Source organism: Oryzias latipes, chromosome 13 (genome assembly GCF_002234675.1).
Source record: "Oryzias latipes chromosome 13, ASM223467v1".
Classification (NCBI taxonomy): Eukaryota; Metazoa; Chordata; class Actinopteri; order Beloniformes; family Adrianichthyidae; genus Oryzias; species Oryzias latipes.
This window is the reverse complement of record NC_019871.2, coordinates 1,706,949-1,719,887: the sequence shown is the minus strand read 5'-3', so window position 1 is coordinate 1,719,887 and position 12,939 is coordinate 1,706,949. Positions and strand designations below refer to the sequence as shown.

At 46.4% G+C, this 12,939-nt stretch overlaps 2 protein-coding genes across 3 annotated transcripts in view; one reads left to right on the top strand and one right to left on the bottom strand.

Moving 5' to 3' along the window:
* LOC101172994 (leucine-rich repeat and fibronectin type III domain-containing protein 1-like protein) overlaps window positions 1-2,853 on the top strand; it is a 275,228-nt gene extending 272,375 nt beyond the window's left edge. For both annotated transcript variants that reach the window (XM_004075203.4, XM_023961321.1), the window contains one exon: window positions 1,639-2,853. The gene's annotated coding sequence lies outside the window, so the exon portion shown is untranslated. The remainder of the gene's footprint in view (window positions 1-1,638) is intronic.
* Window positions 2,854-5,737: 2,884 nt separating this feature from the next.
* LOC110016277 (scavenger receptor cysteine-rich type 1 protein M130-like) lies at window positions 5,738-8,630 on the bottom strand. The gene is made up of 7 exons (XM_023961816.1): window positions 8,597-8,630; window positions 8,118-8,423; window positions 7,620-7,913; window positions 7,145-7,447; window positions 6,780-7,064; window positions 6,291-6,376; window positions 5,738-6,214 (listed from the first exon to the last, which is right to left on the bottom strand). The coding sequence occupies exons 1-7, from the start codon at window positions 8,628-8,630 to the stop codon at window positions 6,173-6,175; spliced, it is 1,350 nt and encodes a 449-aa protein (XP_023817584.1). The 3' UTR covers window positions 5,738-6,172.
* Between the last annotated feature and the right edge of the window lie 4,309 nt (window positions 8,631-12,939).

Genomic DNA, 12,939 nt, shown 5'->3' with positions numbered 1-12,939 from the left:
CATTGACGATCAGTGGAGCGTGCTGGGTGGGAGTTCTCCTGAAGTCCACAACCATCTCCTTTGTCTTCTCCACATTCAGGTGGAGATTATTGTCTTTGCACCACATCGCCAGCCTCACCTCCCTCCTGTAGGAGGTCTCATCGTTGTTGTTGATAAGACCACCACTGTTGTGTCATCCTCAAACTTGATGAAGAGGTTGGAGCTTGATGTTGGGGTGCAGTCGTGAGTCAGCAGAGTGAAGAGAAGGGGGCTCAGCACACATCCTTGGGGGACCCCTGTGTTCATGGTGATGGTGCTGGAGGTGTTGTTTCCGACATGAACTGCCTGTGGTCTCCCTGTCAGAAAGTCCAGCAGCCAGTTACACAGGGAGGTGTTGAGTCAGAGTTGGTCTAGCTTGTGGATGAGCTGCTGGGGGATGACTGTATTGAAGGCGGAGCTGAAGTCAATGAATAGCATTCTGACATGAGAGTCAGAATGCTGTTCATTCCCTTCAAACTGTGGTGCAGTCATGTGATCCGCTTCAGAGTCTGGGCCGTCCGCTTCCTTTGGCAGGTGGGAACTCAGGTGAACGTCTGGGTTTATTTACAGATGTGCTCTGGTGTGGCTCACTTCAGCATGGATACAGAAAAGGGTCAGGGGTTAAGTTCCTCTATGAAGGAGCCACATAAAAAATCTAAAGATGCACAATAAAGGGCTAAAACGGTTTCACACATGCTTTGGACATACCTTAAATCTTAGGTTTCATATTGGTCTTTTGTTAGTTTTGTGTTGGGCGGAGCCACTCTGTATTTTATGTGGGGGCCGGGCTGGTCAGCGCTGCCCTTCCTCCTCACCTGTTGTGGGCTTCAGTGCTGTGGGGTTTCCTGTTCCTGTTATTCCATTCAGGAACATTCTAGAGCATTCTAGGAGCACCTGGGCAGAACAGGAAATAAGAAAAACAATGTTCAGAACAAAGCTAGAACCTCAACTTTGTTGTTCATGAATCCAGCATGACTTCCTGACTTTAGTGGAGGTGAGAGGCTGAGCCCTCACCTGCCCACCAGAGAAGCTCCAGGAGAACCTCCTGAGGGCAGAGATGGTGGAAACATGCAGCCGAAGAGCTTAAGCTCATGGAGAAGATGAGATGGAGGATGGGCAGGAGCCATCAGGGGAGCCAGAGCCTCCATTTCTCTAAGTATTCTGTAAAAACCACCCTGCTTTGGTAAACAACATCATTTCTGCTTATGGGGTCAGCAGGCAGCATGATGATGCCCCTCAGGATGCAGATTGCTGGAGCTCCATCATCTACTGTCCTCATTTCTTCCAGTCAGACCTTCTACTCTTTTCTTTGCTTCTCTTCTCTTTAAGGTTTATTCTCCCCCCATCCCTCTGTTAGCTGGATGATGGACCTCCTCCTTTAATTTTGTCTGTTCTGCATCACATTGTTTTCTGACTTCTTCTAACTAAAACGTTGCCCCCCCCCACACACACACACACATACAACTGAAAAACTAGGAATGGACCTCCTGAAAGTGTGATTCTGTGTCATCAGTGGATTAAAGATGTTTAGTTGTTTAAAGTGTTTTTGAAACATGAATTGTGTAAATCTGATAGTATTGCATCCAAACCGATGCATCTCTGCGTCTTTTGCATCTGCAGGTGGACATGCGGCCGTCCACCCGTTCTGGTGATCAGTTTCTGGACCCGTCTACTCGCCGTGGTGCGCCTGCTGGAACCTCCAGAGTGACACCTGAAGGGGGACATCTACAATAGCAGTGGTTACGCAGAAGCCTCCATGCCGCTGGGACGGACATGTGGGACGCAGGTCGGGCCTCCAAGCCTGCTGGTGTTCGGCGCTGCTTCACCGGGGCTTTTTACAGAAGAATGGCCCGGTTCTAGAGGAGCTCTCAGTTCTGGAGGATTTCCCAGAGATCCAGTTCCTGAAACCTGACAGTTGGAATCTGCTCCTGGAATGTACTGATGGGTTTTCTGGAAGCTTTCAGGATGTTCTGCTGGACATTTGGTGGCGCCGCTCTCCTCTTTCCCCACTATAGTCATATGCCAAAGGGTCACAGTATTATGACAGCATTATTTCAATGACAGGGCGCACAGACATCCCTAATCAAACCCTGTTTTTACTCTTAGCACTGAAAGAGAAGTTGGGCCTTCTACTGAGAAGAAAAACCACATAAACAGCTCACTGTCAGAGTCTTGTCTCAGAGCATCAGTAATAAAAAAACTGTCAAACAGTGAACTCCTGCGGCACTTTAGTCATGAGTTTGTTCTCATTTCATCTCTCTTCATTTTCTCCAACAAATAATATATTCTCCAGTATCTTGATGGAACCCTTCTGGCTCTGGGTGACACTAGAAAATCTTGAAGCAATGCGTGTTTCTACGTCCATGGGTGGATTTATTCTCTCTCGTGTGCCAAGAACGGAGCCTTGAGGAGCTCCGGTGGCACATGTGAAGCTCTGCATTTGATGCTGAATCTGATGGTCTGTTTGACTCTGGAAACTGCACAAGCACAAAGACTGAAGAACTTGACCATAAATGGTAAAAACCTCTTCCAGCTGGCTATTGAGGTGGTTTCTCATGTGTGGAACAGATGAAGACGTGGCCAGCAGAACTCGCGCTGTCCCTCTCCTGCCTCCCCCTCCCTCCTTCTTTGCTGTTTGACAGTGTCTGTGTTTGTGTGTGACATACACCTTACAGTCTTCGATTGTTTGAAACCCATGATTTACTTTAAATATAACAAAACAAACTATCACACCACGGAAAAAAAACACAACAATGTGCAAATCTGGGATTTTATGCTTTCATAGATACAATTACGTGGATTTATAATGAAATAAAAGGGTATTTTTCTTGGAAATGTGGATTTGTTGTAATTTATATGTCATGGCTAGCTCGACGAGACAGACCCAGACGCTGGAACCCGGAAGGAAAACATAGGGGAGTAGGTGGGTGAGTAAGAATGTTTTATTTTTCTTGGTCCAGAGTGATAGTTGGCGTTGTAGGAGATCGGATGATGACTCGTGGCGTGACTGGAGGTTTGTCCGTGGCTCGTGACGTGACCGGAGGATACGACCGTGGCTCGTGGCGTGGCTGGATGGGAGAGCTGACAGAGGCACCATGACAGTACCCCCGCCCCTCAACGACCGCCTCCAGGTGGTCCAGGACGGCGATCTGGGTGGGCCTGGTAGAAGTCCTTGATTGGGGATGGATCCTAAATGAGAGAGCGGGAGATCACTTCAACATCATAGAACAACCAGAAGACCGTAACCCTTCCAGTCGACCAGGAACTCAAATCCACGACCCCAGCGCCGGACATCCAAAACCCGGCTAACAGTGAAGGCAGGGGCGCCATCGATGATACGGGCGGATGGCGGGGAAGTGGACAGCGGGAACAGAGGACTGTCCTGAACTTGCTTGATTTGGGAGATATGAAACGAAGGGTGTCCCTTGAGAGCCTTGGGTAAATGGAGACGGATGCAGGTAGGATTGATAATCCTGTCGATCACGTAGGGTACGATGAACCGGGGAGCCAGTTTTCGTGATGAAGCTTGGATGGGAATGTTCCGTGTCGAGAGCCAGACCCTCTGACCAGGCTGGTATTTGGGTCCCACCACCCTGTGGCGATTGGCGATGCGGCAGTTGCTCTCCTTGGTGCGGAGGAGAGTAGCCCTGGTTTGACGCCAGATGCGTTGGAGGTGGTGTTGGACTGAGGGCACCGCCAGATCGAATTCCTGTGACGGAAACAAAGGTGGTGAGTACCTGAGGGCGGCCTCAAACGGAGACACCCAAGTGGCAGAGGATGGATGAGTATTGTGAGCATACTCAATCCAGACAAGGAATTGGGACCAGTCCTGTGGGTTCTGTGCTGCCAGGCAGCAAAGAGCCGCCTCCAGTTCCTGGCCCCCAAGGCTGAACAGAAGGCCTTCCAGACTTGAGAAATGAATTGAGGGCCATGGTCATAAACGATGTCAGAAGGTATGCCATGATGCCGGAATACTTTGTTAACTAAGACGTGAGCAGTTTCAGTGGCTGTAGGTAATTGAGGCAACGGAATGAAGTGAGCCATTTTGGAGAAACGGTCAATGATGGTGAAAATAACTGTGTTACCTTGAGATGGAGGTAAACCGGTAATAAAGTCAACAGCCAGATGAGACCAAGGATGGTTAGGAGTGGACTGGGGATGAAGGATTCCAGCGGGAGCAGAGGCGAAAGATTTAGAGCGAGCACATATAGAGCAGGCGGAGACATACTCCCGGACGTCCCTTTCCATCTAAGGCCAGAAAAATCTCCTCTGGATGAGATTGAGGGTCCGGTGTACTCCTCCATGGCAAGATACTTTGGAAGAGTGTCCCCACAAGATCACTTCTGACCTAAGACGAGAGGGGACAAACAAGGTACCACTGGGACAAGGTGGGTGATTAGTTTCCTCACCTTGGGCTTGGAGAATCCTGGTTTCAACGTCCCAAGTGAGGTTCCCCACGACACAGGTGGAGGGCAGAATAGTGGTGGTGGTACGTTCCAGATTGATTGAGCAGTCATACGGGTGATGAGGTGGTAGAGCGCTAGCCTTGGTTTTACCAAAACGGCTTTTAAGAGGAAGGGATTTTAAAGAGATCCACCTTACAGGATTCATCATGGTCAGAAAATGATACAGCGGGGATGGCAGACTGGAGGCAATTGGCCACGCAGTAAGCACTCCAATTAACAATAGTACGTAGAGACCAATTAAACTGAGGGTTATGAAGCTTTAACCAGGAGAACCCCAGCACGATGGGGGTATGAGTGGGTGGAGTAATGAGGAACTGAATCGATTCTCTGTGATTACCGGATGAGATGAGAAGGAGGGGTTTGGTGCGGTGGGTGATACGGGAGAGGCTTCGATGGGTACTTCCAGGGGTTCTGTGAGCAGAGACAATTTAGAGACAAGTTGCTGATCGATAAGGCTTTGCTCGGCACCGGAGTCAATGAGGGCTCGTAAATCATGAATTTTGGACTGAAAGCAGACAGGAAAAAATAAGAAATTGTTCTGTGTGTTATTTACAGAGTGGCCCGCCCGCGGCCTGTATTTTAGCGGGGCGCCCTGGTGTTTAAACGCAGGGGGCATTGTAGTACAAGGTGGCCTTTGTTTCCGTAGTAAAAGCAGGAACCTTCTTCACGGCGTCTGCGACGTTCTTCTTCAGTTAACTTTGAATGTCCTATTTTCATATTTTCTTCGGGAGCAGAATCAGCAGTAGCTGACGTTAGTGAAGGTCTTACAAGGGAATTGATTATTTTCATTTTGGCGTTCACGAAGACGGATATCTGAATGGAGAGCCGCAGACAAAAGTTCTTCTAAAGTTCGAGCTTCAGGTTGTGAGCAGAGATAGTCTTTGATGTTTTCGTTGAGGGATTGATAGAAAATGCCCTTTAATGCAATATTGGGCCATCCTGCTTCCACAGCTAAAATTTTAAAGTCGTTCACATGATCGCTGACTGATCGATTACGCCCTTTTATGTTCAGTAATCGTCGTGTGGCTTCTTCTTTTTTACGGGGTTGGTCAAACATGAGACGAAATTCATTAATGAAACGATCATATGATAAATGGGAGATGGGATCGGAGGCTATGAATAATTGGGCCCATTGCAGAGCTTTATTCCGTAGGGAATTAATGATTAAAGTTATTTTGCTGTGATCCGACTGATAGTACCTGGGTGCTTGCTGGAAGATCAGTTGACATTGTGATATAAATCCTCCACAGGCCTCGATGTCACCAAGGAACGGTTCCGGTTGTAGACCGGATTTATAAACGTGACCCATTAAACCTGGAGTGAGTTAATCAACAATAAAGTAGGTATCATTCCAAAATAATTTGCTCCAACTTTTAAAGCATGAATCTGGTGGATGAAAGCGCTTTTTACTTCACAGCTTTTGTACAACATCTGCATCCAACGCTCACCTCATTCTCTTTGTAGAAAATTAGGATTACATGAGCAAGAATGACAATGACATTTTCTATAAATGAGCTACTTTACTCATTAGTTTCATCTTTAATATTGTTTGGGGTCAAATGTTAATATTGATGCTTATTGAATCTATTGGTAATGTAATGCAGAGTTCTACAGCTGCAGCCTGGACTCTTCATTCTTTCCTTCACACTGCAGTCCTCTCCTCTGTACAGCCTCCAGAACCAGAACCATCAGGAACGTCTCGGTTCCTCTCGTGTTCTCCGTCTGGTTTTCTAAAAGACAACAATTCACCATCACTATAAAATACTTCAGGTCCTGTATTTGCCGTGCAGGTTGTGTGTTCAGTACCGTGGCGTAGAAGCAGGTGACGAGGATCATCGCCATCAAACCCACCGAGACCACAACCCAACGGATCATCAAACCGACCACAGAGACTGAAACAGAGGATTTCTGCTGAGTCATATTGGACATTTGATTCTTCAGGAATTGGAACTTTTTTTGGAAAAATAATCCTAATGTTTTTATTAATCTCCCAATGGCCTGTGTGCATCTACGGGGACTGAACGTTTCTTATATCAAACAAAACCTGGGTGTCTGGAGTGATCATAGTGTTTGTTAAACGTAATGAAAAAAGGAGAATTTGTTGGTATCTGAACCCACAACTTCCTGTTCACTATCAAAATAAAGTTCTTAGGCCCAGTCAGTCTATTTTCTGAAGGTTTTCATCTTTCCTGACACACTTGGGGCTGATCTGGATCAGTAAATTCTAGAATTACAGAGTGTTGCAGCAAAATGGGACATGATCAGTAAAATAATGAGGTTGGTGTTTGGTTTTACCTGAACAGATTATTTCAAGAGTAGATTGGCTTTGATCATCCCAACGCATAATATCACAGTCTTCCAGTGATGGGCCACACGGAGGCTGGATCCACCACACTGATCTGTTCAGGAAGTTGTCTTTGCTTCTAGTAGACAGAGCAGAACCACAACCCAGCTGAGCGCACACTGCAGAGGCGGAGTCCCGGCTCCAGTTAGAAGCAGCTACTGGTCCCCATTCTCCACCGTAAAACATCTCCAGTGTTCCAGCACAGTGACTGACGTCTCCCTCCAGGCGGATGATTCCTTCATGTAGACACAAACAGATACGTTATTGATGAATGATTACACCTGATACCAGTTTAAAGCTGTGGCTCCTCCTCCACCTGAACAGGTGAGGTCAACAACTTTGTCCGATGAGGAGCTTCTCTCTAGTCTGGCGTGGTTGCAGTCCAGGAGAGAAGACTCATGACCTTTACAGAGAAACTCTTTGTTCCACTTTGGAGCTTCTGCTTCTCCATAGAGCGCCCCCTGGAGGACTGAAGGAGCCCCACAGCCCAGCTCCCTACAGACCACCTCTGCATCCAGCAGGTCAAAGTCATCTTCACACACGGAGGACCACGAGTTGTTGGACTTCACCTCCAGCCTGCCTGAACACCGACTGGATCCGTTCTCCAGCCTGACAGAGTCTGTGGATCCAGAAGAGAAGACCAAGTTTAGAACGGTTCACAATGAGGAACATTTCAATTCTCTGGACTCAAACATCTCAGGTTACTAAAAAAACGACTTAAGATCGACTCAATGACGCATCACAAACTGACAGTGAGACGTACATACAGTCAGCATCAGAAGGTTTGTTACCTGAGCAGGTGATTTCCATCGTCTGGCTGCTCATTGTATCGTAATACACACATTCCTCAATATTTTGAGGAAATTTATCTAAGCAGAAAGGACCAACCGGGAAAACTGGCTGTTCTCTTGGAAGTTGTTTATTTGTCGATGCAATGTGGGATCCACACTTCAGCTTCTTACACACATATGCCAATGTTTCCTGTCTTATTCGATATATCGGTGCATCAACAGCTCTCCATTCTCCTCCTGTTTTCACCTGGAGTTCACCAGAACAACGACTCGATCCCATCAGTCTCAGAGGATCTGAAAGAACCCAAGAAATCAAAGATTGTTTGAGAAACATGGAAACAAAACCAGGTCAAGATCTGACCTTCAATCTGTTCTAGACATTTCTATAGTGGCGTAAATGTCACAAAAAGTTCCGTCTGTGCTTATTGATCCATCAGCTCCCAGTGAGATTGAACGTGTTACAGAAACACGCCTACATTCACTAACTGGCAGCTGTACCTGAGCAGGTGAGTCCAACAGCTTTGTCAGGTGGACAGGCTTTTGTTTTCCTCCATGAGCTTCCACAGTCCAGAAGAACAGACTCATGACCTTCACAGAGAAACTCTCTGCTCAATATGGGAGCTTCTGCTTCTCCATAGAGCGCCCCCTGGAGGACTGAAGGAGCCCCACAGCCCAGCTCCCTACAGACCACCTCTGCATCCAGCAGGTCAAAGTCATCTTCACACACGGAGGACCACCAGTTGTTGGACTTCACCTCCAGCCTGCCTGAACACTGACTGGATCCGTTCTCCAGCCTGACAGAGTCTGTGGATCCAGAAGAGAAGACCAAGTTTAGAACGGTTCACAATGAGGAATATTTCAATTCTCTGGACTCAAACATCTCAGGTTACTAAAAAAAACGACTTAAGATTGACTCAATGATGCATCACAAACTGACTGTGAGACGTACATACAGTCGGCATCAGAAGGTTTGTTACCTAAGCAGGTGATTTCCAACGTGTAGATGCTCATTGTATCGTAAGAGACACATTCCTCAATATTTTGTGGAAATGTATATGAGCAGTAAGAAACAATCCAGAAAACTGGCTTTTCTCTTGGTAGTTGTTTAATTGTCGATAAAATGTAGGATCCACACTTCAGGTTCTTGCACACAGATGCTAATGATGTCTCTGTTCTTACAAATCCCTGGCCATCAACAGCTCTCCATTCTCCTCCTTTTTTCAGCTGGAGTTCACCAGAACAACGACTCGATCCCATCAGTCTCACAGGAACTGAAAGAAGCCAAGAAATCAAAGATTGTTTGAGAAACATGGAAACAAAACCAGGTCAAGATCTGACCTTCAATCTGTAGCAAATGCTGTCTTGCTAGCACACAAGGAAGTGCAAAAACTGCTGCTTTGTCAAAGTGGGAGGAGCTTCCCTCCACCCGTCCACTTCCCTAAAGCTCCGTTCACATCGGCCTCAGTAACGCGTTTAAGCAGCCACTTCCAATGAAAAGTCAATGTAAACGTGCATTTAGGGCTTCTGGTTCAAAACTCTCACATTCACACTTAGCTATGCAAGTTTCTATCACCGTTTTTAGGTTCCATGAACAAACCACAGGACCTATGAACTCACGTTGCAACCAGCTCAAACTTTGACCAATCAGAGACTTGGATTTGGTAATGACCAGTGAGTGAATATGGGTCACATGCCCGGTGCAAACAGAGCTTGAGATGACTTTCAATCAAACTTTTACTGATTGATGTACCTGCACAGGTGTTCTAGACATTTCTATAGTGGCGTAAATGTCACAAAAAGTTCTGTCTGTGCTTATTGATCCATCAGCTCCCAGTGAGATTGAACATGTTACAGAAACACGCCTACATTCACTAACTGGCAGCTGTACCTGAGCAGGTGAGTCCAACAGCTTTGTCAGGTGGACAGGCTTTTGTTTTCCTCCATGAGCTTCCACAGTCCAGAAGAACAGACTCATGACCTTCACAGAGAAACTCTCTGCTCAATATGGGAGCTTCTGCTTCTCCATAGAGCGCCCCCTGGAGGACTGAAGGAGCCCCACAGCCCAGCTCCCTACAGACCACCTCTGCATCCAGCAGGTCAAAGTCATCTTCACACACGGAGGACCACGAGTTGTTGGACTTCACCTCCAGCCTGCCTGAACACCGACTGGATCCGTTCTCCAGCCTGACAGAGTCTGTGGATCCAGAAGAGAAGACCAAGTTTAGAACGGTTCACAATGAGGAACATTTCAATTCTCTGGACTCAAACATCTCAGGTTATTAAAAAAACGACTTAAGATCGACTCAATGATGCATCACAAACTGACTGTGAGACGTACATACAGTCGGCATCGGAAGGTTTGTTACCTGAGCAGGTGATTTCCAACGTGTGACTGCTTAATGTATAGTAAATCACACATTCCTCATTATTTGGTGGAAATTCATCAAGGCAGGCAGAACTAATCTGAAAAACTGTCTTTTCTTTTGGAAGTTTTTTAATTGTCAATGCAACATGGGATCCACACTTCAGGTTTTTGCACATAAATGCTAATGATGTCTCTGTTCTTAGAAATTCCTGGGCATCAACAGCTCTCCATTCTCTTCCGTTTTTCATCTGAAGTTCACCAGAACAACGACTCGATCCCATCAGTCTCAGAGGATCTGAAAGAATCCCAGAAATCAAAGATTGTTTGAGAAACATGGAAACAAAACCAGGTCAAGATCTGACCTTCAATCTGTAGCAAATGCTGTCTTGCTAGCACACAAGGAAGTGCAAAAACTGCTGCTTTGTCAAAGTGGGAGGAGCTTCCCTCCACCCGTCCACTTCCCTAAAGCTCCGTTCACATTGGCCTCAGTAACGCGTTTAAGCAGCCACTTCCAATGAAAAGTCAATGTAAATGTGTGTGTGTGGACAGGCCCCGCCCTTTTTGTACTACATTTGAACCGTACCGTAATGATAAACAACCAGTAAACCTGTCTGCTCTATGCTGCTTCATGGTCTTACCCCCCCCCCCCCTCTCAGTATCACCCCCCCCCTCTCTAACATCCCTCTCTTCTTCTCTTCTTTCCTTTTCCGTCCGGTCCAACACCCAAAATTTTCAAACATGGTTGAAATTAATAAAGTTTGGCCTCAATTACAAAAGGGGTTTATTCAGACATACCTTTGGTTTGTCTGAAGATTAATAACCCCTCTTGTTAAAGTAAAATATGTCCAACCCAAGAGGCCCTCAGCTCTTATCTGCCTGCCCAGCTGTTGGACAGGACAAGTAAAAAAAAAAAAAAAAAAAAAAGAGTAACTTTTGTTTTGATTGCATGCCTCGTACTTTATCTGGGATGTTTTGTTGAGTTGACTGTCTCAACACATTACTAGAACATGGCAGTGTGCTGCGCAGGACTCTTCCCATCAACATTTGTGCGGGTGACAAGTTCAATCCAGTAACTGGAGTGTTTCTCAGTGAAAACATCAGTAGATGTGGATCAGTGCTGGTCTGGATTGCTTTCTTTAGTGCATGTTTAACAGTCTTAATGGGTCGCTCTGCCATTCCGTTTGAAGAGGGAAAACCAGGGCTGGAATCTTCTTTCTCTTTCGGCTGTTCCCATCAGGGGTCGCCACAGCGAACAAGTCGCATGGTAAACTTGGCAATGTTTTTACGCCGGATGCCCTTCCTGACGCAACCTTCTCAAAGAAACCGGGCTTGGGACCAGCACAGAGGTGGAGAAGGGAACAGGGAGCAGCCCGGATTCGAACCCTGGTTTCACGGACGGAAGGCGCCGCAAACCAGGGCTGGAATAAGTGAGCTTAATCTCCCAAGCATCTGCAAATGATTTCATCTCATAGCTGGCAAATGGAACATGGTCGCTCACTATTTCTTTGGGAATCTCGTGTCTTGCAAACACTGATTTCATCTTTTGAATGACAAAGTAAGCTGTTTTGTCTGGCAAGTTGAGAACCTCCGGGTATTTGGTCAGGTAATCAATTAACAACAGATACGGCTGACCATTCAGCTCAAAAATATCTGCTCCAATTTTCATCCACAGCAGCTCCGGAATCATGTGTGGAACAAGTGGCTCCGCCTGGTTCTTTGGTTGCAATTGCTGGCACTGTTCACATTTTTGAATCATAGTCTCTATATCACTGGACATACCAGGCCAGTATAGCACTTTTCTTGCTTTAGCTTTCGTGCGCTGTATACCTTGGTGAGCCATGTGCAGTTTTTCCAGGATAATTTGTCGGATGTTCTGTGGTATCACGATCTTGTCTCCTACCATGACTATGCCTTTATGAATGCTGATGTGTGTTGCATGGGCCAATAGCAATATAGTGCTCTGTAAACTTTTCCGTTCAGCTGGCCACCCATTAATGACGATTTATCGTATTTCGGGCAGATACTCGCTGCAGTGTTTTTCAGGTAAATACCCTAGGGCGGTTCAGTTAATTAACTCACCTGCTCAGCGTCCTATTTAAGCCCAGGTGCGCAGTCGTTCATTCTCTTTCTTACCTTCAGCGCTCATTCTTCGCCCCACCCTCCTCCCCGGCTTCCACCTGTGGGCTCCGTAAAGGGGGGTTTTGTTACCCGAAAGTTTTATGGAATTTTATGGAAGTTTTATGGAATTGAACGGAGCCTTATGCCAAACGAAAATATGTGAATGCCAACTTAAAGAATGTGGAAAAATGTCAAATATTTCTTACTGCAAGAGTTGTCTGACTGAAATGTGTTTTTCACACACAGATTGTAGCTCACTGTCTGTTGCAACTGCTGTTCTCAGTCTATTGAGTGTGTCTTCACTCAGTGCCTCTGTAGCCTCTAATGCATACACAACTCTCTCATCGCAGCCATTTTCACTTGTGGCGTCATTGTCACTGGTTGCTGTAGCACGAGAGAGGGCATCGGCTATGAACATGTGTTTGCCGGGCGTGTATGTGACAGTGAGTTCATACCTTTGCAGCTGTAACAGCATTCCTTGCAATCTGGCTGGTGCTTTGGACAGCGGTTTGCGCATGATCGCTTCAAGAGGCTTGTGATCAGACTGCACAGTCACTGGTCTTCCACAGACATACTGGTGGAATCTTTTGGTAGCAAACACAATGGCAAGCAGCTCTTTTTCAATTTGTGCGTATCTCTTTTCTGTGTCCGTGAGTGCTCGTGACGCATAACATGCAGGTTGTCCATCCTGTAGCAGGCACGCATCCAGTCCATCTTTTGAAGAGTCTGCTTGTAGTCAAAGATTTAGTTTGGTCATAGAATCTCAAAATTGGAGCTTGAGTGAGCGTCGTCTTCAGTGTGCTTAACGCAGCTGTGTGGTGTGGTTGCCACTGCCAC